Raw genomic sequence first — 26,074 nt, 5'->3', positions numbered from 1 at the left:
GGAAATGTACTTTTCCTCATGCCGTAGGTTATTTAAAAAAAAAAATCAATACATGAATTATTAACTCACTCATCTAGATTTAAACTTCCACCTCATTACACTGCTGTATTTGGCGCCGAACACAGGTAGAAACAGTTTCTTCAATTTATATTACAGTATGTTTAGGAACCAGTCAGGTCTGTGACACATTTTACCATATCTGTTAAAGGATACAGTTAGCGGTATTATTATTTTTTAAGAGCTAGTATGAAAATTGTTTCAATTTGTAAAAAAAACAAACACACCCCAGGGTTATTGACCTTTCCTCCCATGTCAAATATAATGTGTTAAAGTCCCTCACACTGACCATTACGCAAGCAATAATTTATTTAGAAAAATATGTTTCGGTCTTAGACCTTCATCAGGTAAACGATCAGAAATGTGTTAAATTGGTATAAGACATTTAATAAGTAACCCACATTTAAACCATAATATTGTAATGAAGCTTAGCGTAAATTCATCCAGGAAGACTACCATGCTTCACATTTCTCTCTCTCCCAACCTAATCAGCTGCATTGTCATCAGCTGAATGTGGGCGTTTACTCTTTCAGTTAAATCAACCAGATTTTGCCACAATCTCTGAGCTATCGCGTTGTTGCATTCAAACTTTAAATCTGTCTACTCTTTGCTGCTGTCAGTTGTCATTTCAGGCAAAGATCACTCCGACCCTCCTCCACCCCATTCACCTCACCAGGTTCCCATCATTCCCAGCACCCAGGTGTTCCTTCATCAGAAGCCCCGCTTCACATCACATCCGTCCAGATCTTCAGGCTTCCTTTATCCCTTCATCACCTCCACCAGTGTCTAGACTCCACCGAGGGGGTGGGGGGGGGGGGACATTCCTATATATCCACGGCCTCTATACCCCTTTATAATGTAACATTGCGATGGACACAGAGGTTCTAACACAGAGGTAGAACTGCTCTCCTCTGCATGTGGCTCTCCACTGCACCTTAATGAAGTGTGGCGCAAGTGAAAATTATCTTTTCGATGTAACTATTGACTAAATTGCAACGGTAGGCTGAAATAAAAAATAGATTTATGATGAGAAACAAATACACCCCCACCCCCTTCGCTCTCCTTAAAAGGTCAGAGTACCTTCAGCAAAAAGAAAAATTACAATACACAACCCTTCCCCCCACCCTCCACTAGAGTGTTAGTTGTGTAAATTCATTGTTGATTTTACTCTTTCAATGGGATTTGTTGAGAATCAGAAAAATACAGAATATCACCAGACTTATCGCTTTAAAAAAAATAAAGTGTTTTCCACCATTTTTAACTAACAAAAAAAGATATTAAAAGAAAACAGCAACATAGATGTTTATTTTTCACCAATGGCAATGTACAAACATTTTAATTTACAAAACTAAAAAAAAAAAGCAAGCAAATGCACATTTTATCATTGTTTGTCAGGAAAGTTGCATAATTCGTCCTATTTCTCAAATAAAATGTGCTATACAAAACAGGTCAATTCAGGACAGAAAGTCTTCTTGTGAGGCAGACAGTCTGAGGAGACAGTCGCTCACAATAATCAATCAATGAGCCTGCAGCCGACAGAATTATTAATGAGGCAGGTGGTGGATATCCCACCTTCTCTCTTCGTGCTGTCTGTGGTGCCGTACAGCGTGCTTCGAGCCACTGCAGAGGTGGATGAGGTATTGCTACACACAGCGCCCACAGAGAGGGCAGACCGCACAAGTGAGTTGATGTCTAACAAGTACAATACATAACAGCCCTGCAGAGACAAGCCCTCTGTGAAGTTAAGGCAAACAAAGGAATCTGCAGTAGTTTTCTTGGTTGTTACCTGAGCTGTGTGTCTATCCATGTCTTTGAATCTCAGTCTCCAGAACTATCATCCAAGCTCTCCTCACCGGCTGCTTTCCAGTTTTTTCTGCTCTTTTTTGAGTTGGGCCCTGAGTCTGAGTCTTTGTGGGAGTCCTGCTTTCGCTTTTTGCGCCTTTGTGTCCGTCGCTCCCTTTCTACTTCATTATTACTGTCGCCTGAACTGCTCTCCTGGTTTCTCCCTCTGGTTTTTGCCGTCTTCTTGTTTTTATGTCGACTTTTAGTCCTTTTCCTCCGCTGCTTGTCTCTAGTAGCGCTGCTGTCGTCGGTGCTGCCGTCGCTGCTCGAGCACTCGGTTTTCTTACGCTTTTCCTCCTCGTTTTTCTTCTTCTTTTTCTTCTTCCGAGAGGATTTTTTTGATCGTTTTGATAAGCTTGCTTCTGTGGCAGACTTGGACTTTTTCATTTTGTGGCGCCTAACCTTCTTTGTGGCACTGTTTTTTTCACTAAAGACAAGACAAATTGAACAAAATAAGTGTATGCTAGACAGGTGTAGTAGGGGCAATCCACCGATTTAACACATCAAGATCAGTTTACGCGTCATATGGGGTACTACTCGACTAGTGAGACAGTTGTATAATCTCTTCTGGGGATCTGGAGGAGCTTTCTAAAGTCTGAAAAAAATCTGGGTTATTTTAGCTTTGGCTTGGAAAAATCTATGTTTTAACAGACAGCCTGCTTTTTTATATTTTTTTAAATACTGCATTTACCCAGCAGGGAGGATCTAATTATCTAAGAGGTGCGAAAGATTCATGTTAACAAGATGTGTATGATTATGGAATTCATTTTGTGAGGACTAAATACTGTTTATTGATAATATAACACCATATCCAATAAATGTGGGTTTAACTGCATTAAGCGACGGTCATTAACTGATGTAACAATTATTTTATATTTTTTAATTAATTCTTATCTCTTGCTTATTTGATGCATATTTGCTTACCTGTCGCTTTCAAACTCCTCCGGATAAAGCTCCTTGAAGCCACTATGTCCCCACCTGTTATGTGAACACATAAGACGATAATGAAGATTTTTTTTATTCTCGTCTAACTCTCCTACGTTTACATTATATTGTGGATAAATGTGCACTGTTTAGAATACAAATAGGGAAACCAATTCACTTTAATCTTTTTCACCTTTCAGAAATTAAGCACTGAGATTTTCCCAAGACATGCAAAAAACTAAAAGCTATTTAGATGAAGATTAAGACATGTACTGTACCTGTCAGGATCATTGGCCTCAAATTCATACAGTTTTCGACTCCAGTATCGAGCCTCTCTGTCATCATGTTCTGAGACTCGCTCTCTGCTTCGACTCAGGTCTCTAGGCCGCTCTGATACTCGATCACAGTGCATTTGCCCCCTGGAAAACAACAATCATCAAAACATCAAATGGCAGCATACGGTCACAACTCTCTAAACTGAGAGCTACATTATGAAACAAATACGTTTTGGTGTCACTTGGGTTGAGGTGGCTCAAATTAAATTGGGACATTCAGTGTTCCTACCTCGCACTCTTTGTATCTGACAAATGTTTGGGGTGGGATGTGTGGACCTCCCAGTTTCGCATTTTCCACATCTCCATCTCCTCCTGGATCTGCAGGGGATCAACAAAGTAAGTGAATTAAAGACCGCCCAGACGCATACACTCACACTCTCACACACATATTATGATTTATTTGGATTCAACAAAAGCATTTGGATATACAGAATTAAAATACTTATAGAGCTTATATACATTTCTTAAAAACAACAACAACAACAAAAACACCTGCATGTTAGTTTGTGAAACATTCAGTTTGTGAACCTGCAAAACCTGCCAAATATCAGTAACCTACATTCATATCTAAGCTCATTGATATTTGTACTCAGGGCCTGAATTTGGATGACTGCATCAGAAAAAGCCCAACTCAAACTACAATCCACCTCTGGGATAAAAGTGAAACTTATCTATTTCAATAATTTATACCATTTAAGTGTTTTTTTTTATAACATAAATGCCAAACGTTACCAAGTTCCAGCCTCTCTCAAATGCAAGGATATGCTGCATTTAGTTGTCATATACAACAAGCAATCTTAGGGACATCACCTTAGGCTTTAAGAGATTGTGATGGGCCCTTTTCACAATTCTCTTATGTTTTATGGAACAAACAATTGGTTAATTGAAAAAGGAAAATAGGCAGATTATTCTATGAAAATAATAGTTACCTGCAGCTCTACAACTGGTAATAGAGATTATAGATTAGTGTGCTTCAGACAATGTGAATAGTTGTTTTCAGGGTATCATAGAGCAGGGTTATACTTGGGAAAAGTAAGTGTTTCTCAGTCAAGTCTACAGTTTACACTCAGTTCTCAGTCATCATCAGTTCAATACAACTGAACAGCACCACAAACAACAGCCTCCGAAATGATCATCGAGTTGAATCAACAGGCCTCTTTAACATACTGAAGGCAAACTATTTTCCAAGGCTGTTTTATTAAGCTGCATCAGTTGTAGCTAGGTGTACGTAATAAAAATGGGTACGTTCCCCACCTGTCACAAAAACACACTAACTCAAACGCACCTTGTTGTGGGCATCTGTGTGGCGGATTACATTCTTCAACAACGTCTTCCCCAGCGGCTGCTTTGACATGATGACACCTGGCATGGGTAAGTTCATTCATTCATTAAAGTAATCGACAGAATAAACGGATCTCTGGTTAATAAGCCTGAAGATAAGAGTAACAAGAACAGATCCATCTTCTTAATACATGACAGCTGTAATAATTACTGTTACATGAACACTCAACATCACCTTAGCCTAGCTCGCTAGCTAACACTAGGATATTCAGATACAAAAATATAATTCGAGCAACAAGAATGAACCTGTTTAAAATATGAATAAGCTACAACACTTTCGCCGTCATTTCGTAAAGGTGTACAAACTGTACCGTTCCAAAACGAGTAGCATTCAAGAAGAGAAAAAATACGGCTAACAGTTTACAGCCAGGCTCTACCGGCACTTCCGCTTTACTGACATACGTAACGATGTCGCACATCCTACGTCACTGAACATTGGCAAAAAGGGAACCGTGATTGGTCCAATGGTCCCTCAATAACCGAGGTAGAAGCTGAGAACCGTTCCAGTTGGTGGATATTCAACACTGGAACTGTTTTTTTTAACTGCAAAATTAGCGATACCCGGTTTGTTTTTTGAATAATTGAAACGATAAATAAATAAATTCTTAATGACACAGGATTACCACCAGTTGATTAAAGAACAAATAACGCTTGGCAGCAGAATAAAAAAACAACTTTTGCACTTTTTAAATCTTACATACAACAAATATAGGTCATCATTTAGCCATTATTAGCAAATTGTATAGTATATCAACATTGAATCAACTGGCTCAATAATGTGAGATGGACGCTAGTGCTGATAGTTCCACTGAGAGTGCAGCTCCAGCTAATTATTTAGGTTAGCTTGACCAACAAAATATATATATATATATTATTTATTTTTTTCTTCTTCTCCTTCTCTTGGCAGACTGAACCAGGGCACACCAAAGTGGTGGCAAGGAAGAACAAGAGATGTGCAAGTATCCAACTGTTGGCTAACAAGTTAGCCTTAACAACACGTTTCTTTGAATTTGTTTTGGAGTTGTTCTGCCTCTACAGGGGAATGTATAAATGTATAAGGAAGCAAGATTGGCTTAGTAATTAACTAAGGAAAAACCCAACTACTTGAGCGTAACGTTATTAAAGGTGCTCTAAGTGATGTGACGCGTTTTTTAGGCTACAACATTTTTTGTGACTTACAGCAAACATCTCCTCACTATCCACTAGCTGCCTGTCCCCTGAACACAATGTAAAAAAATACTCGGTCTCTGTAGACAGCCCAGGCTCCACAAACAGCAACAAAAACACACCACGCCAACCTGCCCAACGAACCATAACAAACAGAGTTCCAGCCAATAACCGACAAGAAGCAGCTGGTTGAGTCATGAATACGCATCGTGGAAGTAGCCTACGTGCTAACGTTGCTGCAGTGATGGCTCAACCAGCTGCTTCTTGTTGGTTATTGGCTGTTTGTTATGGTTCATGGTGCAGGTTGGCGCAGTTTGTTTTGGTTGCCTTTTGTGGTGCCTTGGTTGTCTACAGAGAAAGCGTTTTTTTACAGTTTATTCAGGGGACAGGCAGCTAGCGGATAGTGAGGAGATGTTTGCTGTATGTGACGAAAAATGTTGAAGCCTAAAAACACTTCACATCACTTAGAGCACCTTTAATAACGTTAACGTTTCCCCCTTGAACGGGAAACAGCCAGCCTCCATCAAAAGTGAAAACAACTCCAAAGTAGTTTACTGTTAAACATGTTTCTTGTTACCTAACGTAGCAGCAAGCTGGCCACATATACACCAAGAGTCACACTGTTTTAGTTCAGCACTACGAGAATGTGCAAGACACGCAAAGCTCACAGCTTCAACTTTAAGACCGGTACTGTGAGACTCCATGACATGACATGAGTCACATGACATAGTGATGGAAGAAGTACTCAGATCTATGTACAAAACTATTAACATAAAACAAATTATAAAGTAAGAATAATGTGTATAATATTATTGGAGTATTGATGCATTAATGTGTACATCACTTTAATATTGCAGCTGGTAGCCTAAATGTGGGGCTAATTTTAATTTATTCTCATGTGTATTACTTAATATATTGCTGTCCCCCTGGAGGTCAATAAAGTCTTATTGATATCATAATTTCATATATATATATATATACAGTAAAGGCCAAAAGTTTGGACACACCTTCTCATTTAATGCGTTTCCTTTATTTTCATGACTATTTACATTGTAGATTCTCACTGAAGGCATCAAAACTATGAATGAACACATTCATAGTTTTAACAAAAACGTGTGAAATAACTGAAAACATATCTTATATTATATATTATATTTTAGATTCCTCAAAGTAGCCACCCTTTGCTTTTTTGATAGCGCTGCAAACCCTTGGTGTTCTCTCAATGAGCTTCATGAGGTAGTTAGTAGTTTAGTAAGTTAAATAATCAAATAAATGTAGTGGAGTAAAAAGTACACTAAATAAGTAATATTTGCCTCTGAATTGTAGCTGAGTAGAAGTTAATACTCAAGGCTTATAAGTACCTTTAAAATTCTACTTAAGTACAGTACTTGTGTAAACTTTCCACCACTGGACATGGCTCCAATGACACCAAAATGGGTGTGCTACATGTAAATGCACATGCCCAGTGAATTGTTCGAAGCCTCTTAGGTTAGCTGTTTTCTCCTTAATTAAAAAGAATATAATAAATAAAATAGTTTTTTCTTAACTGCACAATAAACATAAATTACAAAAATATGCTGTAGTTTCTCCCTGCTTCTTGCCTTTGTGCTAATCTAAGCTAAACAAGTCTTGGCCTGACTTATATCTGGCCCAAATAAAAACAAGCTGAAAAGTAGATCCACCCTGCACAACCCAGTTCCACTAATGTAAAGTCTTCAGAGGGTTAGCAGCCTAATTACAGGTGTTAATAAGTAGTCTACTTGAGTAAATGTATATAAAGCAGCTCCATATTACTACTCACTGAGAAGATGATTGTGTGCTCCTAATATTGCCGGTGGGAGTAGAGCTGGCTGATTGTTTTCCCTAAAAAAATCTGTGATTTTTTTAAATAAAAAACTCGATTTACAATTAGATTTTTCCCCCCCCTTCCATTTAAAACAAAATAACTGCGAACTGTAAATATATTTTAAAAATATATATTTATTGTATTTAATTAAAGTGCATCAACATAAAAAAAATTGCAAAGGCAAACCCTTTCTCTAACTGAAAAGTCACTGTGCAGTGTGCAACAAAGATTGTTAAACATTCAAATTATTTATACTGTATAATGAACGGTAAGACACATGTAAGGCTGCATGGTTTGGCTCGACCACAGTTCAGTAGTGGCAGCATAAAAGTCAATTCCCTTCAACTTGCTTATTATCTTTTGCCGAGTGTTGTTATACAGCTGAGGAAGAGCAACGTCAGAGAAATACTTGCGGCTATGTACTGTATATCGAGCGTCCCAAACTTTCAGCATGTTGTTAAACCCTCTCTTCTCAACAGAGTAAACTGGCAGCATATCCGTAGCTATGTAGAGGGTAATTGCCTGACTACTACTGAAGAGGGGGAGAAAAAAAATCAAAAAAATCGATTTTTTGAAAATATGAATCGATTTAACCTACCAACTCGATTTTTAAATCAAATCGATTTTTTTCCCAGCCCTAGGTGGGAGTCAAAGTTTCATCTTATTTTATTAGACCTTGACTTTGAATCTGCTGCTCAACCACACAAGTAGGCTACAGTCATTTCACTTGAGCTAAAAATCACACATATCAAAAGCTAGACCTTGTTCGATTTTGTTGTTTCTCCTCAGCCATGTATATGTATTTTTTTGCCAATACATTTGTGCTTACTGTACAGGAGGTCCTTCAAGTTCCGACACCAGTTACTGTGGACAGTTTTTGACGTGAATCATAGTCGACTGATAAACTAAGAAATATCTTTTTTTCTTCTTATTTCTCTCAAAATAGATCATGTGTTAACGCATTCATTCTCCCTTATGGGGGGAGGGGCTTAGGAGACCATTTTTGGCTTTAGCGGAAAGGGGAGGAGGGACTGAGAAGTTGTCGATGTTCAAATTCTTTAGCTAAATCCTTGTTAGAATAATTACGTTATCAAATAATAGACAGGGACCACTGAAGTTATAATAAAGTTTAGTTTACTTGCAAGTAGAATCAGTTTACAGTACTCGCAGCACAAGTACAGAAAGTGACTGCCGTAAGCCTCAAACAGTAGCTTATTTATATGTGAAATACAATCATAACAGAATTTGATGTCGTCAGTTGTCCATCTTGTCAGTTTAGATGTTGTCTCCTCTATCTGGTCAGACTCGATGGCGTCCCTTCTATCTGGTTAGAGAGACGCATGTTTTGTCCTCGAGCCCCAGTCAAGATAGACAATGACTCCATGTTATCTTGTGGGAACAAGTAGTGTTATGTTTTCTTACTATGCAAATAGTTTAATTTAACAGAGAGAGAGAGATAAATAGTAATCACTATAATATTGTTCTATGCAAACAGTCTAATAAATAACAAGAGGGAAAGTATGTATCATAATTTCCCTAACAGTCCTGGATCTTCACAATCCTACCTACAGCACCTTTAATGTTGCAGCTGGTCACAAGGAAAGATATAACACTGAAAACTACCATCTGACTGCATAGTGAGTACTTTTACTCAGTTTACTCAAGTCAAATTTGATGGTGTTTTATTGTTGTAATTCTACTGAAGTACAGGATCTGAATACTTCCTCCACCACTGCCATTTTTTACCCTTCGGAGGTCATTTTCACAATCAAGCAATTAATAAGCAAGATATATAAACAATTTTTTGACAGATTGCAATGAAATTTGGTGGACATATTTGTGTTCGGACCTGAATCCAGGTGGATCCAGGATTTCTTAAGATAAGACGTGATTCTTGATAATGGTTTTTTTTTCTTTCTTATTAAGTATTTTACTTAATTGAATGAAACAAAAGGTCTTGTTCTCATGTGAAGGTTCAACTTTTCGAACCATTTTCTGTTATTAAGATAAGAAATGTAGGAGGTTGTACAGCCTTGGTAGCCTTGGAAGAGGCTCTAAGAGCTTGATGATTTCATTGCAAAATAGTTTATTTTACTACGGCAGCTATTTCATGCAAAAATATTTTGGACAGTGGCTGATTTCTAGTGACAGAGACTGGCTTTCAACCATCTTTTACTCTCTTCAGTGTTATCTCCCGGACAATAAACCTAAACAGCCACAGAGTTCTTTTCTAAATTGTATTTGACAACATAAATGGATGGGATTCTCTGGGACAAAAGCTAATCAGTCCACGGTGCTTCATGCATGTCTGTTTGAAGGTCATTGAAATAAAAAAGATGGATGAATCTTGTTTCATGGGAGGCACAATAATAATTTACAAATGCTGTTGTATTTTAGAAGTCATTTGATTTACAAATTGGCCGACTGCATGCTGTCCCTGTGGCAAATCGGCTTTCTTCTCAGCTCCTTGCTCCCCAGTGGTGCAATGACTTTCCCGCCACACTTTGAACAGCAAAGTCACTCCTCATATACGGTATCATCCATGCATAAATAGAATATTGTCTGTTCAAAAAAACACTTTGTTTCCCCCAATTCCCTCAGTCACATCTTGGTCTGCCCAGTCTTCATCATCTGCCTGCCCTGTACCTGAGTTTGTCCTTGCCTTTTTAATATTGGAGCGAAAACATTCAAATAGGAATGAGTGCAAAAGGAAACAGTTATACTTTATAATACTAACTTTATAATACCAGCTAATATACTAACTTTATAAAGGCTGCTTCAGGAAAGTTTTTTCGAAAAGCTACTCAATTTACCAAACTGATAATAACACTCTACCAGTAGCTTCTTCTGACCAATATTCATGCCACTCATTCTTTGGAAACAATACTTATATAGAGAGCTACTTTTAATCTAGCTATTTAATCTCTCCATCAAATCCATGAACGTTGATTCACTTGCCTGGTGGGACATTTCTGTTTTAGCCTGCACAGAAAATCAGGATAACAAGAGGCAGTATAACCTGTATAGTTACCGTTATCCTGATGCAAGGACTATTGTTAATTAATGTGAAAATGATGTAGCCTATAAACAATGATTATTGTTGTGATAACATGAAAACATGTCAGGATATGTAATTAACAGTTAACAAACCCCTGTAAAGTTAATACTAGTTTTTAATTGTACTCTAGATAATAAATACTGGAAATAATAGATGTTATGTTTGACCTACTAAAGCATCAAATATTTGTAGCTATGAAATTATGAAATTAGACAGGGACTGCATCTCATTCATAAGATATAGCCTACAACATTAGGTGCGTGTGCGCAGGGTCGATGTGCGGGCTTAACAGTCCTGGGCCACCGGAAAATGGCCTCATGCGATTGGTCCAGACATCACACATGATAGCGTAATAAATGTTGTCTTTTCCTTTTTTAGAAAGCGAAACATTTTTGTTTTATCTTTATCGTGCCTTTAAATGTTAAAAAAATAGAAGTTAGTTAAAATGAATGATCTCTCCATCATTTAGGGTGAGCCACTTGTTAAAGTGCAACGCCGTGCCTGGTTTGTATTTACATTATTTTTTTATTTCTCTAAGAGCACAGATGAAATGGAATAAGACCCTTGTAGATAGACTCTTCTTCTTCTTCTTCTTCTTCTTCTTCTTCTTCTTCTTCTTCTTCTTCTTCTTCTTCTTCATAGTGTCCCTTAGTGTAAATTAAAGTTTATAGCAAAATGGCTCTTCAGAAAAGAAACTAGTAGTATTGCCTCTGCTGTTTGATTTTACTACAATGTAAATCTAAGGCTGCCTTAGTCTGGTGGTCTACACACATTTCCATGGCTCTGTAATATCAGTCTACAGTGAAGTAGCTCAGTAAAGCATGTGTTCATGGTGCTCATACAGAATTTGAGACACTGTCATTGAGTTCTGGGCAAAACTGCAAGCCGCCACATAGAGACCTATTTCATACTATCTTACTGATGACACCAGCGACATTTCTAATGACAGCGTGCTCAGCCAAAACGCATTTCAAAAGAATACTCAACACTTATCAGGACATGCCCTTTTGTTTCTGTTAATCTGATGGCTCTAATGTTTCAGAGCATTCTCTTAATAACTTGTGTTTTTTAAGACTTTTTGTCACAGTTGCAGTAAAAATGCTGTTTACTGCATACAGTGTACAATGAGTAATGTGAAAAGAGCTGTAATTGTAAGCCAAGTTTGTTTATATAGCACATTTCAGACACAAAGGGAATTCAAAGTGCTTTACATAAGCATAAACATAAAAAAAAAATAAAACAGGAAATAAGACCATTCATAAATAAGAAGAGAAAACAATAAAAATAGAACATCTTTTAAATGACCTCAGGGAAAGCAGTGGCAAACGTTTTAAGCCTAAAGAACAGTGTTGTTGAACAGTGGAGATTTCAAGTGTTTTGGAAGTTTATTTCAGATCTCCGGTTTATAAAAACTAAAAGCTGCTTCTGCATGTTCGGTTCTGACCCTGGGGACGGTGAGCAAGCCTGTCCCAGATGCTCTTAAGAGGTCTGAATGGCTGGTAACAGTAACATATCAGACATGTATTTTGGCCCCAAACCATTCAGTGCTTTGTACATAACTATATTTTAAAATCAATTATTTGATCCATAGGAAGCCAGTTCAAAGCTCTGAGAACAGGGGTGATGTGTTACTCTTTTTTGTGAGAACTCGAGTAGCAGCGTTCTGAATAGGCTGCAATTGTCTGACTGATTTTTTTACAGAGACCTGTAAAGACACTGTGACAATAATTTAGTCTACTAAAAACAGAAAAAAATGTAGGCTGGTGTGTGCATTCTATAAATACCATTTTAAGTAAGCAAGTAACCCCATACTTCCTGTGACTGTGGAACTATATCATTAACCTCTCACATGTTTCGGCTTGTGTGGTATGCTGTTATGTAAGCCTGTGATTTGTTCATCAAACCACATAGATTTCCATCTCTTATGTCGATCCACATGGTTGCTTCTGATTTTAGCTGCAGTGACATACAGTACACAAAAAGCATTGGGAAAGGAGAAGGAGAAAATCTTCCTCCTCCTCCTCCTTGTGAAAGGAGAGAGCAGTGAGGAAAGGAGGGAGGACACATGAGGGAGAGGGGGGAGGGTAAACACACCCAGACAGAGCCATGTCTGACATCCTCGCTCACTGAAAGAAGGAAGGACTGATACAAAGCCAGTGCGTCCGAGCAGACGAGAAAGAGGGGAAGGAGGGAGGGAGGGCAGAGGGAATAAATGCAAAGAGACCGGCAGAGGAAAAAGAAAAAAGGGTGAAAAAGATGCACAAAAGCTGCATCAGTTCTCATCCGCAAGGAACAAAAAACATTGTGTTCGTGAATGGGAGCTGGTGAGCTCAAGCACAAGGCGAGTGCAATGAGAAACCAGGCAGACTTTACTCGCTGGTGTTGCTGAGCAGCACCAATCCTCTCTCCCTCTATCTGTCACTCCCTGCCAGCTAGGACTGAGCCTTGGTATGATTTAGGGGAAGGGTTCAGGGGCTTTTGATTGGGATTTGGAGCTTTATGTTTTAGGAATATGCTGCTGGAGAGGATTTGAACGTGCTGTTATTTCTGATTGAACACAGTGTGCGAAGTGGAGACGCCTGCTGCTTTCAGGGCTGCTCCCTTCCCTGCTATCTCTGGCTGTGTTTGGGCTATGGTCCTGACTGAGAAGCAGAGCATTGCCCAGATGCGGGGCGTTGACTGTATGGGAGGTTAAGTCTGTAAACACCAGCATGGGAGCCAAACAGATGAAATGGTAAGCTATTTTTTTTAAATTATTATTTTTAACATTATGTCAATCCAGGATGCTATTTTTGTCTACTGAGTGCATCGGTAGCATAGATATAAATACATCAGGCCTAAATTCAGGAGGCTATAAATCATCTGAATCCTCTTGATCAGCATTTTGGTCTCAGTCTCAGTGTTCGCAAGGCATTTCACCACAACAATATGACTTTGATACCCCCGACTGTGCAGGTTATTGTTCACATTGTTCCCAGTGTTTACAGTGCAGTAGGTGTGGGTGTGTCCCTGGCTGTGTGAGCTAAGCTGCTATTGCCTAGCAACCACTGTCTAACTTCCATTACCTGCTTATCCATTTCATGATTCAGATGAACATTTTAAATTGTATTAGAATAACAAATACAAAATGTTTTGTCTACAGTTAAATATGGCTCACTTTTGGACTGTGCACATATAAAAAAAAAAAAAAAACACCATCTTTGCCTCGATTTGGTACAGTATTTACCAGACACGCCAACTGTCGACTGCTGTATTGAACTAATCCTTTAAAAATGAACCGGTTAATGTATAGACTTTTCATGCTCATTACTGTTGGTGATAGAAATACACAGATACTTAAATAAAACTTCCAAAACATAATGTTACTACAGTAGAAGGGCATTCAGAGAGTGCAGACCTCCACCAAGGCATGCCCTATCTCACAAAGTTTCTGCTACACAAATGTATAGTCAGTTCTAAGACTTTTTCTTTTAATAATTTTAGGATAAGATGAAACTTTATTCATCCCGAGGGAAATTGCTGTTGCAATACATAAAATACCAAATACAACTACCTCGCTTAAGCTTTAGTTTAACCTATATTTTCCAAATATGTATGCAATGTATTTTTTTTTTGCAACAGCAGCAAACATCTAAAATTAATTTGTTAGTTTATTGAACTGCTGCACGCATGTCATCGTCTGCAATGACAAGATTAGTTGAAGGCAGCTGCTTTGATGCCCTTTCCAGAAACACTTAGGGATAATCACAGCAGCATCTGATAAGACGCTCAGTTCATGTTTTTTTTACGTGACCTGGTGCAATTACTCTTTCTGAGAAGCTGGAAGGATCAAAACTAACCGGAGTTCCTCAGTGTGGTGTATGTGTTATGTGACCAAACTCAAAAACCTAAAATTAAAACCTAAAATAAAAGTTTATATCTTTATACGCTTTCTTTGGCTATGCTGGCAGCAGGAGGGCAATGTCAGTCCGTAGGTTGGTTCTTCACTTAGTTCCAGACTGAAATATCTCAACAGCTGTTACATAAATTGCCATGAAATGTGGTAGGCCTACAGATTGTTAAAGAAAGCGTTGGGAATTTGAACAACAAAAGTTGATAACACGATGGCTTGAGTTGCAAAAGTTGTGAAGGTGCTTTTATTTACAAAAAAAGTGGTTAATCAAACGCAGGACGTCCACAGCAAAAACATAAGAAACAAAAAAAAACATCTTTTTACACAAGGTTTTCACTAACAAAGTTTCCCATCACCTGTCTGGATTGTAGCCACCCTCAGACTGAAACCCCATGCTTAGGTGGCCAGAGGCTTACATATGTTAAGCCCCTCCCACTAGACCAAACAACTCTTAATTGCTTCAATTATCTCTCACTTATGTTACCATTTAGACATTTATAATTTCACTGCTAGTTTCTAGTTGAGTGTGACTGCTGTATGCCCTATATGAAGCAGCACTTTGCCTCAGCTCTGGTTCAGACCCAGGGACTGGAGAGGAGAGAGAGTTCAAAATAATGGTTAAGTAACATAGTTTGTTGTAAAATAGAAATGACTTAAATGAATAAACTGAAGTGACCAAACTAATGTAATGTGGTGTTTTTTCAACAGTGTTTTACTGAATGATATGTATAAAAGTGTGACTGCAAATAAATTGTCTGGGTGCTTTGTGACCTGATTGGGTTTACCCATAGACAGTATATAAGAAGGGTTTACCATGTGTCATCCAAACGTGACAGAGCCTTCGTCACACAGATATCCAATCACTGACGCCACCATGAGGTTGACATTTGTGGTTTTTAGGGAAATTTCTCAGCAACTATTGGATGGATTGTCAGGAAATTTGGTTCATGTTTCCCTCTGGATGAAAAAAAATAACTTTGGTGATCCCTTTACTTTCCATCTAGTGCCATCATCAGGTCAAATTATTTAATTATAATAATTTGATTTATGACCAAAAAGCTGCAAAACATTCCCATCAGCCTCAGCCTCAGTTTTACTTTGCGTTTAATTGTTAGCATGCTAACGGCTTAAATGGTGAACATTAAACCTGCTAAACATCAGCATTTTAGCGTTGTCATTTTAAGCATTTAGCTCAAAGTTGTGCCTAAGCACAGCCTGACAAAGCCGCTAGCATGATTCCAGTTTCTTTGGTGGCTGAGAGACAGAACTTAGGTGCACATTATGGTAAGTAGTCACAGGAACATGTGCACAATTACTCCATAAAGAGGCAGTGTGAACTCAAAAAGTGACGGATAATACAAGTGTAACGGCTTACTGTCTGTTGTGGTATTAGCTTGTGCTGAGTAATGCTATTAGATAAGCAGAAAATCTTATCGGCTACAATCGAAATCTCAGTCCATATGTATGGGAAACACATGTTTAACTGTGCGAATGCAATCCCTCGGGACATTCTTTGGTTTCTAAACAGTTTTATCCCAGAGTTAAGTCAACAGTTTATTTTTCCCCCCTCTTAGTTTTTTTGGCCTCGGGAGTAGGGTGATGAAGTGATGCCTCTCTATCCCTTCTCTAGCATAAAGTTTAGATCGGTTTCCCCAGCAGGCATATTTGCCCATGCAGAAACAGAGGGAGAAAAGAAGGAATCCCATGTTAAAGGACCATGCATAATGTCATAGGTCACAGGTCACAGTAGCTGTATCCTCTTTGTACAAACACAGCAGAGTGAAGATGACAGCCGGCCTCTACCTGAGGCGGCAGGAGATGCTCTCAGAGAACACAAAACACATTCATACAAGCTGCAAAAACCAACCAGCCACTCAGAAACCATACTAGCCTTATGTTTTGAAATGATGGCCGCAAACTATGTATGTAAAGAATTGGGGGGAAAATGACAGAGTTGCATGCATTCCAGCTCCAGGTTTTAATCTTCTGTCGTGCGTTCTCATTAATGTTATCATTTGTAAATAGTCTGTGATACACTGTAGTCTTAGGGGCATTGCGTGTTTAAAAGCACATATGGTTTAAAATATTTAGCCCAGTTGGGATTAACTCACATTTTTATGCTCTTTGGGGAGTTATTAAAGCGTATATTTCCATTTCATGTTTGCTAGGCTTATTTATTGCCATTCATTTGGCAGAGATGCAAACACACACACTGATTCCTGCCCGGGCCCACCATCTGTTTCAGCCTCAGCTCAGCCAGCCCTGCTCACTCCCCGAAAGAGGAGTATGTTATAACCCAGTCCGCTGACACCCCGAAAGAAGAAACACTCTATGATCAGTCTGAGGACCAGGGGGAACTTCAGGATGACAAATCTGAGCTGACAGAGAAGAAATCTGTCACAGGTTGGTTGGCTGCACATCAACTCTTTTAGAGCAAGATGCGATGCAATGGATCCCTAAAACGACGGAAAAAAAGCTCCCTTGCCTCATCTCCCCTGTTCCTCTCTTCCTTTCAGAGGATGTGTCTCTGTGTGGATTGTGTCCCTCCCTCGGGCACGATGTGCAGGAAGAGGAGAAGTCCTGGGAGGAGCAGCTGGATGCCCACCAAGAGCAGCTGGAGAAGGAGATGCAGGAAGCCAGGAGGATGGTGTTCCGCCTACAGGTAAGTCCTGGTGATGACACACTTTAAAAACAAAGAACACGGCACCTGCACATTGATAGAAGGCACACAGACTGCAAATGCTCTAGATGAAGATAACCACTCAAATATAGCACACATTTTAGCCTGGTTCCAGACTTCTGATCTTCTGCCCACATTTTGATGTTTTTCAGTGATTCAAATATGTTCAGTAAATTTGAAAGAATATGGATAAAATAATAAAAATTCATTTGAATAATGAAGAAACAAATCAACACCTGATTTGCTCTCAACTCTATTGCTCTGTTGAAACATTTGGCTGAGAAAGGACACCCCTGGTAAAGTTTCTCCGAGGTTAAAGGGGGTGAAAGTAGTGAATGTTACGATTGCCACAGCCTCTACAGTAATGCACCCACCTATAATAATAATGCCTTCTTTTTTATCCCACCCCGTGCCCATGTTTTCCACCGGTGCACCAAGGAAAAACTGGCCACGAAATTACCAAAAGTCTGTTTGGCACACTCCCAACGCACTTGGCAGTTGGCGCCGCCGGTTAATAGAGTTACCATACCAGAACACCTGAAAGTCGGTGGACAAAACGGCAATTCAAGTGGGATTTATGGAACAGCAGGATAAAATATGACTGATCATCACTGCAGGCATAACAAACAGAAAGAAGCCGTGTCTGTGGTGTGATGAGGTTGATCCTACCTTGCAAAGGGAAGCGATGTGGTTCCTTGACAACAACAAAAAATACAATTCCCCCGAGATTTTTTCCTTGCACATTTATGACTTTATAGACTCAGAGAATATCCAAGTTTTTTTCCTCTTGAATATACTTACTTTAATCTTGAAAATTCAGAGTTTTCTTTCTAGAATATTACCCTCCTCCCCTGGCTCCGTAATATACAGTATATTTTTCATACAATAGCCATAATATGCCACCGTAAAATAGAAATTAGAAAATAGTATTTATATATCGAAAAGATTCCATTGCTATTTTATTAAGCTTAGAAATATTGTTTAACCCTTAAACATATATTGTTTTTGTGTATGTACTGCAGCTGTGCACTGTATGTGTGGGTTAGAGCAGGTGAGAGGATGAAGTCTGTCTGTAGCCTACTACTGCTGGCTTTTCAATATTATTTCAATTTGATTTCAACAGTTCAATCCAGTTCAATTCACTGGCTTTATTATCAGAAATGGGAACCTTGTTGTGCAGCCAAGTATAAAAATCCCAAACTGCTATATTTACAAATACAGAAATAAATCAGGCTTCTCTGCCATGTCTATGTCGTTATGACTGCTTACAGGCCTCCACTGTGTGTGTCTATATATGTGTGTGTGTGTCTATATATGTGTGTGTGTGTCTATATATGTGTGTGTGTTTTGTCCTCAGGCGTTGCTGCTCCATGGCTCTCTCCCCGAGGAGGACCAGGATGGCTCTGTGAGCTTCGGAGATAACCGGGCGGCTAACGCTGAACAGCAGCTGGTACAGTGCCTTCTCTTCTGCTAAATCGAGAAACCAACTCTTGCTCGCCACTTTGTGTGAAGTGTCAGTGTCAGCCCTTCTGTTGTGATGATGTTTGCAGCCGTCCCTCCTCTCTCGAGTGGCTACTGTAGAGCACAATTGAATCTCTCTGATCTGCTAGCACGCTGTCAAGCAGGCCCACTGCCTCCTCATACGTTCTGACACGTTTCCATTCTCTAATTACGCTGCTCATACCCTCTCCCTTTGAAGGTTCTAATCCGCAGTCGTCTGGACCAAAGCATGGAAGAAGCCCTTGATCTTAAGGTACAGTTAGTAAATGTAATTAGGTTTAATATAGATGAGCTGCCTTACAAGCAAAGAATGTCTTTCTCTAATGCCTCTGTTCATTTCTGTGGCTCTTAGAGGGAACTCCTGAGAAACAAACAGGAGGCTCGCCACCTTCAGGCCATCAGGGTAAACAAATTATTTAAATTATTGAATTAAAACGGATTAAAGCATATAATTCAATCCATTCCACTCTTGGGGTGTCCCAAACTGATTTTGCAGTTCCCATCACACACCATATATGTTTTTTTCATTTCTTTATGAAGAGGATACATTTTGGAGGATGGTGTATGCTGTCGATGAGGCAGGTTGGAGGCAGTGTATCTATATTCAGGTCTTCTCTGGGACTTTACTTTAATCTCCCTCTCTTTCTCATTAGGATGCTCTGCAGCAGCGCCTGGCAGTGCAGGAGGATGCTGTGCTGCAGCTAAAGCAGGAACTACTGAGGTGCAACATGGCCAAAGATCAGCTGGAAGGGGAAAATGTGAGACAAGCGATGATTTCCTTTTGACACAATAAAATATTTGACTTGCTTGACCCGTGGATGCAGGTGTATGCGAGAGTAATATACCACTCATATATCATGCCGTATATATCTGTTTGCAGGCAGAGCTTAATCGCAAGTTGAGCGAACGGAACAAATTACTTAGTGAATATGAGGTATTGTCTTTTATTATTTACACGTCAATGAACTCTTTGGATACATACATGCATATGCGGACTTATGCCATCCATGTTTCTTGTCACAATAGCAGCAGCTCGGGAGGAAGGACAGAATACTGCAGCAGCAGCAGCAAAAGCTTGATGAAGCTCAACATAAAGCACATGAAGTCGGCCTTGGACGGGTACTGTAGTGTTTCAACAGTACACATTTGGATGTAAATTACATATATAATAATAATACTATTATAGAGCATTTTTCAAATCACAGTGCAGCAAATTAAAATCAACAAATTCTAAAATCAAATATATAAAATTTAAATCATGTAACAAAAGGCATTAAATGGATCAGAATAAGCAAGTACAACCAATTCCAGTCATATAAATAAATAAATAAAGTAAAAAAAATCAAGTCCAAAAGCTACAATAAAAGGACATTTTACTCAGAGATTAAATGGGCGAGGCAGGCTTTTTCTGTGTTTTTGTTATTGTCGAAAAAATCCCATGTTACTCAGTGCAACTCAGTGCAACAGTGGCCCATCGATGTGTTTTAAATAGTTTTTGGGACAACAATGGGGGCTTTAAGCACAGAGGAATAAGGTATATCAGGCTTTGGCTACACTAGTTGGATTTTGTTCTATTCATGGCATTAGTTCATAATTATAGAAAATCACCAGCCTCATCCACCTTATTTAAGTATTTAAATGTTTTGTTTATTTTGCAGTCATTCAGGATTGAAAGCGGTGGGTACAGTAACTCAGTGGCTTCGACATCTCCTGCAGTATTCCAGCACACTGCACCAGTACGTACCCTTTTTATTTCAGTCTTTAATCAATACTATCAATTGCTCTTTACTGTGTCTGTGATTATTATTATTATTATTATTATTATTATTATTGTATGGAAGTTCATTTATGGTAGGAAAAGAGACAAAAATGAAAAAACACATATTAAGTCAATTATTAGCTTTTTTTTGTGCTTTTTTACTTGATGGAAAGGGGCTTTCATACTTAGCCTTAACATGAAAAACATAACGGCATTTATAGAAATTGTTTGATTATGAATAAGCTGTTTGTCACAGGGGGAAGAGCTGCAGCTGGTCAGGGAGGCGTTGCGTAGTTTGAGGGACAGCTTTTCTGGCCATGACCCCCAACATCACACCCTGGACACCCTGGAGCAGGGCATGTCCAGTCTCATGGACCGACTACACACTTTGGACAGCCAGCGCAGACAGGACAGAGGGGTATACACACACACGCACACGCACACACACACACACACACACACACACACACACACACACACACAAACCATTTCAGAGTATATCTTAAAAAGGAGCAACACATCTGTCACCTGATGAGTGAGTCAACAACAAATGACATCCATGTGTTTACCATGAGCAATTGGTTCTTCTTCTAGGAGGAATTTAAATCACCAGGACGCAGAGCCAACTCGACAGATCGTGACTCCTGGCCGCAGAGCTCAAGTGAGGCAAACAAAATCCTTGTTGTTTGTTTAGGATTTGTCATCCCCTGCAACATCTCAACTCTGGCTGTTAAATCAAATTGTGCCGTTCAATTTCACTGCTATGTATTATCGGCTGAGAGGCTAGAGCCATTTTAGACTTTGGCTGTGGAAAACAGTATTTGTTGTTTTATTTGTGATTATTTCCAGAAATGGCGCACTCACACAGCAGCCCTGGACTGGACACCGCCGTCTCCACTAAAGTGCTCTACTTCACTGATCGCTCGCTCACGCCGTTTCTGATTAACATCCCAAAAAGGTGAAAAACAAACACATAACAGTGTTATTATACCTCACTGTAGCGTGCATTAATTTTAAGCAAATTGCTGTTTGGATTAGGGCTGCACGCTAAAAACAAATGGCTTGATTCAGACATGAACTGAGCTGCATATAGATGCTTCAGTATCTGTGCTCGTTAAATGTTTATCCTAGAAAAGCTTAATGTCTATGTGGGTGTACGTGTGCATAGATCATGACTGACAGCATGCTCTTACAGGCTGGGTGAGGTGACACTACGAGACTTCAAGGCTGCTGTGGACAGACAAGGCAGTTTCAGATACCACTTCAAGGCCCTCGACCCAGAGTTTGGCACAGTGAAAGAGGAGGTAGGCGTGGGAGTAAAATTATAGCCCTTATTTCTTTTTACATCAGCTTCAGCAGGCAAATATAAAATGGCAGTTATGGAGTAAGATATGCTAATAATAGCTGTGGCTGCGCTATACTTCAAAACACTGCAGGAGGACTGAGTAGTCATTTTCACTTTTTCTCCAGACCTTTGTACGTCATAGAAGTGAGTGGTTCTTAGATATGTAAATGCTGGATATTGGCTGTTCAGGTATTCCAGGATGGAGCAGTCGTGCCTGGCTGGGAAGGGAAGATTGTAGCGTGGGTGGAGGAGGACCACGGAGAGAGGAGGTAGAGCTCAAAAGACCCAATATCACCACTGCAAACCTCAGTTGTTCCCACTGGACCAGGATTTCACTGAAAATACTTGTGATGCCATAATAGAGAAGTTATAATACAATTCACTGGGACCAATGGGTATAACACCATTTCGATACAAAACCATGTTTTCAAAGTGAATGTTTCATATGAAGAATTTGACTTGATGTTTTGTTAAAGGAATGGATATTATACATTGTTTGCAGCTCATAAATTAATTAATATGTGAGACTTCCAATTAATGGTCAGTATTGTGATACTTGAAACTGAAATATGAAAGCAAGTTAATGTGATTTTCCAAAAAATAACACATAATAAGCTGCGCTCTAAAAAGCTGTAATCAGTGCATAGTATGCAAACCTTAAAATAAATGTTTACTGACATTTTTCACACGTTCCAGATTGCCAAATAGTGATGTTGTTGTTCTGCATCCATTTTAATGTTTTAATAAACATGAATTATTGCATGGATCATTTTATTGTGAATTATTCCCCCAGAGTACGGTAATGACACTGTATACCAGCTCCTAGCCATTATACACCTCCACTCATACACCCACACATTAATAAACAAAACCCACAGATTGTTATTAAAGTTAATTAATTTTTTTGGGGAGTGGTAAGAATTGCATTTGCTGCTGCAGATCAACCCACACAGCACAAAGGGACACAGTGAAATATTTGCTTCAGTAAAAACATCATTTTGGATTTGGGAGCGGATCAGTTTACATGGGGAGCTGTTAATTGTTTGTTAGCTGAAGTTTTGAGGCAGAGCATGAGTCCCTCCGTAGCGTAATGTGTTCACAAGGCTTATTTTGTTTGTTTTGGTTATGTACTTTGAGGATTCTCAGTTCCAGATTTCACTCTTAGCTTCCCAGTTTCTTCAGCACATTCCCAGCACGACCGATCACTACTGTGTGCATTTGTTTCTCCATGAAGTCAAATGGTCAGAAAACATCCACATCCACCCTCAAAGTAAGCATTCGTTTCTTCTTGTTAAAAATGGCAGATGCAGTGTCTTCAATCACAGTTTTGGGGAATTCTAAAAGCAAATAGTAGACATCCTCCACTTCCAGCAAGACGTCGTCCTGTTGAGAAAAATTATATTCAGCACACTGTTTGACTCACAAATGTGGAAAGTGGTAGTATCTATTTTTTATGACATCCAACTATGCACTGACACATTGGATTGTAAAGTGGTTGATTATAACTGTTCAAGGGAGTGTGTAACCACTAACCTTGGAGATTCTCAGCTGGCACTCTGACATGGAGCAAACCTTTGGCAGCTCCACTGTCAGCTCCATGCTGCGAGCAACTCCTTCGTTATCAGTCTTCACCTCGAGTTGGTACTCTGGCTTCTGAGGCGGCACAAATTTACTGGAGATGACCTGGATCAAATCCTTCTTTTTGTTCTCTGCAGTTCTGCAGATAATTTGGGCTGCTGGGTCCTCGTGTTGTTTCTCTGAATGTAGAGAGGAGATCTGCTGCAGAAGGGCAGCTGGGGTCTGACTGGCTTTTAAAAGGAACACAATGGATTATTATAAACTATAGTAGAAGGTGAAAGATGATACACCTGCAGCAGCAAAGGAAAATAGCTCCAACATAAAGAGCTTGTAGCAGCTTATTGGCTTATTGGGGTATAGGACTAATTGCTCTACCCGTGTCTGGTTGTCCGGAGGTGTTAGGCCACTGCCGAAACCCAAGCCGGCGGTGCAAGTCATCTGGGCTACTTTTTGGGCTGCAGCTGACGACAGTGTACTGCTGAGTTAACCTCATCCCATGCTGCTGCTGGGCAAAGCTCAGGGCCAGCATATACACTTCTGTTTTGTTTTTCTTACTTTCCTGTAGCACTGCAGGGTTTAATGCCACATCCAACACAGTGTACCAACCTGCAAAGGAAAAACACAATTTATTGTTTTACCTGTTTACATCATGTAACAGTTCTGTAACTTGTGATGCAGCACAGCTTTTTATTTTACCTTGACCTTCATTTGTGTCTGTTTCCAGTTTTCCTGCACACACAGGTAAAGGCCTGCTGGGATCCTGAGGTGCAGGCACACGTTTCCAGCTGCATATGTTGATATACAGTGACCCTTTCTTGGGCTCCTGTTGAGGACACAGATGTACCGTTTGTCAAAACCTTTCTTTAAACTTTAAATGCACACAGGTGTGGCAGCTTTTGTGTTAAGGGATAGTCGCTGGTAGAGCTGAAGTAATTAGTCAATTAAGAAACAACAATTTTGAGCAGAAATGGCAAATAATTACTGGTTTCAGCCTCTGAAAAGTGAATATTTTTTGGTTTTCTTACTCCTCTGTGGTAGTACATTGAATATTTTTGGGTGTTATACTTGGTTGGACAGAACAAGACATCTGAAGATGTTACAATAGGCTTTTGGAGCTTGTGATGGGCATCCACTATTTGCTTGAGAAAATGATATGTAGATTAATCAATAATTAAATGAATCTATAGTTGAAGCTCTAGTACAGTGATTCACAAAGTGGGGTCCATGGCACTCTGCCAGGGGGTCTGTGAAAAGTTTTCAGATTTATTAATTTAAATCATTTTTATTTTTATTTTATTCTTTTTAAAAGGCGTCATAGTTCAACAAATTATTGAATTTTTAAATCTATAATTGTTTATACATTACACTTTAATCTAATAAATCTACAACTCTTGGAATCTGCAATATGTTTAATACATGTCTAATATTTTTCTAATAAATTTCTCTTGTGTAGTTCTTTCACATAACTAAGACTATAAAAGTGTAAAAAAAAAGAAAAAGAGGATAAGGTTACGTCAAATTATTCCAAGGGACATGAGGGGCCCCGTCATGAATGTATGGTCCTCCTATATTCTCAGTCTTGTAAACCTTGGCTGAAAAAAGACTCAGAACCTCTGCTCTGGTAGGTACAGCAGCAGCAGCAAACCTGTCCTGTCCTGTTAGTAGTGTCCTGAGGAGTGTCCTGGGACAGTTAGACACTGTCCTATGACTCCCATGACTGTCCCGGGACAGTCAGACACTGTCCTGTGACTCCCAGACACTGTCCTGTGACTCCGTCTGACTGTCCCGGGACAGTCATCATGGGTGTCACAGGACAGTGTCTAATTGTCCCGGGACATTCCTCAGGACACTAGCTATACTAGCTAACTGGACAGGACAATTTCTGCTGCCACTGCTTAAATCAACCTGATAGACCACAGTGGACATATTCACTATAATAATACAATAATATAAAAAGGTATAACTTAGTAATAATGGATTTCATCAGGTGCTCAGTGTTATATGAAATTGTTTAGCTAGCTAACCCATCAGTTTGTGTTCATACTTTTTTCTTTTTTTTATCGACAGTGCCATAACGTTAACGTTAGTTGTATTTTTACAGAGCAAACGTTATCGGAATTTGTGACACTCCAAATACGATGGGAGAATATTTTTTTGTTACAGATGCTTTTTTTTTTGTAATTTTAAAAACGTTTTCAGTGACAACTTGTATGTTTAAAGCTGCTGCCACCGACGTCACTTACCACTATTTCAGTGCACAAACAAGAGTCGAGTTCAGGCGGTGCAGTGAATTCAGCTCCTTCCTTCATCTGTTTCCCAATGAACTTGCGGTAGGCTGTGGGGTCATTTTGAGAAAGATCATCCAGGATGGACCAAAACTGGTTGACTTGATGTAAAACATCCGCTGTACTGCCAATGGAGGCCATCTTAAGGTGACTGTCTTATTTTGGAGTTAACGCTAACTAGCCACTAACGTTAGTTATGCTAGCTAGCTGTCTGAAAAGAAAAAACAGGTTAACTAGAAACGCTGACGTTAGAAAACCAGCTTGTCTACAGTATTACAAATTAATTTTGCTATTGAAAGAGGCTCTAAATATAGCTAAAACAATAGCTAGCTAGCTAACGTAAAAAGAATCAACGCTCGCTTAGCTAATGTTGTCAGTTGCTATGGAAACCAGATGAGACGACCCGTTACATTTACACGGAAGCCACCTGGAGGTTAAAGGCAGAGCTGCAGCTCAATAATCACA

At 39.3% G+C, this 26,074-nt stretch overlaps 3 protein-coding genes across 4 annotated transcripts; 1 reads left to right on the top strand and 2 right to left on the bottom strand.

Moving 5' to 3' along the window:
* Nucleotides 1-1,340: 1,340 nt before the first annotated feature.
* On the bottom strand, nucleotides 1,341-4,933 carry nkapd1 (NKAP domain containing 1). The gene is given in 7 exon segments (XM_039782424.1): nucleotides 1,341-2,326; nucleotides 2,824-2,877; nucleotides 3,102-3,242; nucleotides 3,388-3,476; nucleotides 4,444-4,520; nucleotides 4,811-4,840; nucleotides 4,843-4,933. Coding segments are annotated over 7 exon segments (918 nt in total). The 5' UTR covers nucleotides 4,919-4,933; the 3' UTR covers nucleotides 1,341-1,875.
* Nucleotides 4,934-12,683: 7,750 nt separating this feature from the next.
* dixdc1a (DIX domain containing 1a) lies at nucleotides 12,684-22,513 on the top strand. Of its 2 annotated transcripts, none has more exons than XM_039782400.1 (16): nucleotides 12,684-13,018; nucleotides 13,132-13,304; nucleotides 16,708-16,865; nucleotides 16,979-17,124; nucleotides 18,500-18,592; nucleotides 18,842-18,895; nucleotides 18,995-19,045; nucleotides 19,296-19,400; nucleotides 19,523-19,576; nucleotides 19,672-19,761; nucleotides 20,301-20,378; nucleotides 20,658-20,819; nucleotides 20,996-21,062; nucleotides 21,251-21,359; nucleotides 21,597-21,705; nucleotides 21,936-22,513. In XM_039782400.1, the coding sequence occupies exons 2-16, from the start codon at nucleotides 13,282-13,284 to the stop codon at nucleotides 22,017-22,019; spliced, it is 1,383 nt and encodes a 460-aa protein (XP_039638334.1). In that variant the 5' UTR covers nucleotides 12,684-13,018; nucleotides 13,132-13,281; the 3' UTR covers nucleotides 22,020-22,513. The 2 variants fall into 2 exon arrangements, with proteins under 2 accessions (XP_039638334.1, XP_039638323.1); XM_039782389.1 differs by having other exon boundaries at nucleotides 12,685-13,018; nucleotides 19,669-19,761.
* Nucleotides 22,504-25,966, bottom strand: pih1d2 (PIH1 domain containing 2). Its single transcript, XM_039782413.1, has 5 exons — nucleotides 25,568-25,966; nucleotides 24,021-24,147; nucleotides 23,700-23,930; nucleotides 23,280-23,554; nucleotides 22,504-23,129 (listed from the first exon to the last, which is right to left on the bottom strand). Exons 1-5 carry the CDS (start codon nucleotides 25,748-25,750, stop codon nucleotides 22,989-22,991), a joined length of 957 nt encoding a protein of 318 aa, XP_039638347.1. The 5' UTR covers nucleotides 25,751-25,966; the 3' UTR covers nucleotides 22,504-22,988.
* Between the last annotated feature and the right edge of the window lie 108 nt (nucleotides 25,967-26,074).

Source organism: Perca fluviatilis, chromosome 2, assembly GCF_010015445.1.
Source record: "Perca fluviatilis chromosome 2, GENO_Pfluv_1.0, whole genome shotgun sequence".
NCBI lineage: Eukaryota > Metazoa > Chordata > Actinopteri > Perciformes > Percidae > Perca > Perca fluviatilis.
This window is presented reverse-complemented; position numbering and strand designations above follow the sequence as displayed.

Coding starts and splice junctions, on each gene's coding strand:
- dixdc1a (XM_039782389.1), top strand. CDS start 13,282: ATGGGAGCCAAACAGATGAAATG. Junction 17,125..18,499: donor GGATGGTGTTCCGCCTACAG/GTAAGTCCTGGT, acceptor TTTTGTCCTCAG/GCGTTGCTGCTCCATGGCTC. Junction 18,593..18,841: donor CTAACGCTGAACAGCAGCTG/GTACAGTGCCTT, acceptor CTCCCTTTGAAG/GTTCTAATCCGCAGTCGTCT.
- pih1d2 (XM_039782413.1), bottom strand. CDS start 25,750: ATGGCCTCCATTGGCAGTACAGCGGATGTTTTACATCAAGTCAACCAG. Junction 24,148..25,567: donor GTTTGTGCACTGAAATAGTG/GTAAGTGACGTC, acceptor TGTCCTCAACAG/GAGCCCAAGAAAGGGTCACT. Junction 23,555..23,699: donor CTCCGGACAACCAGACACGG/GTAGAGCAATTA, acceptor TCCTTTTAAAAG/CCAGTCAGACCCCAGCTGCC.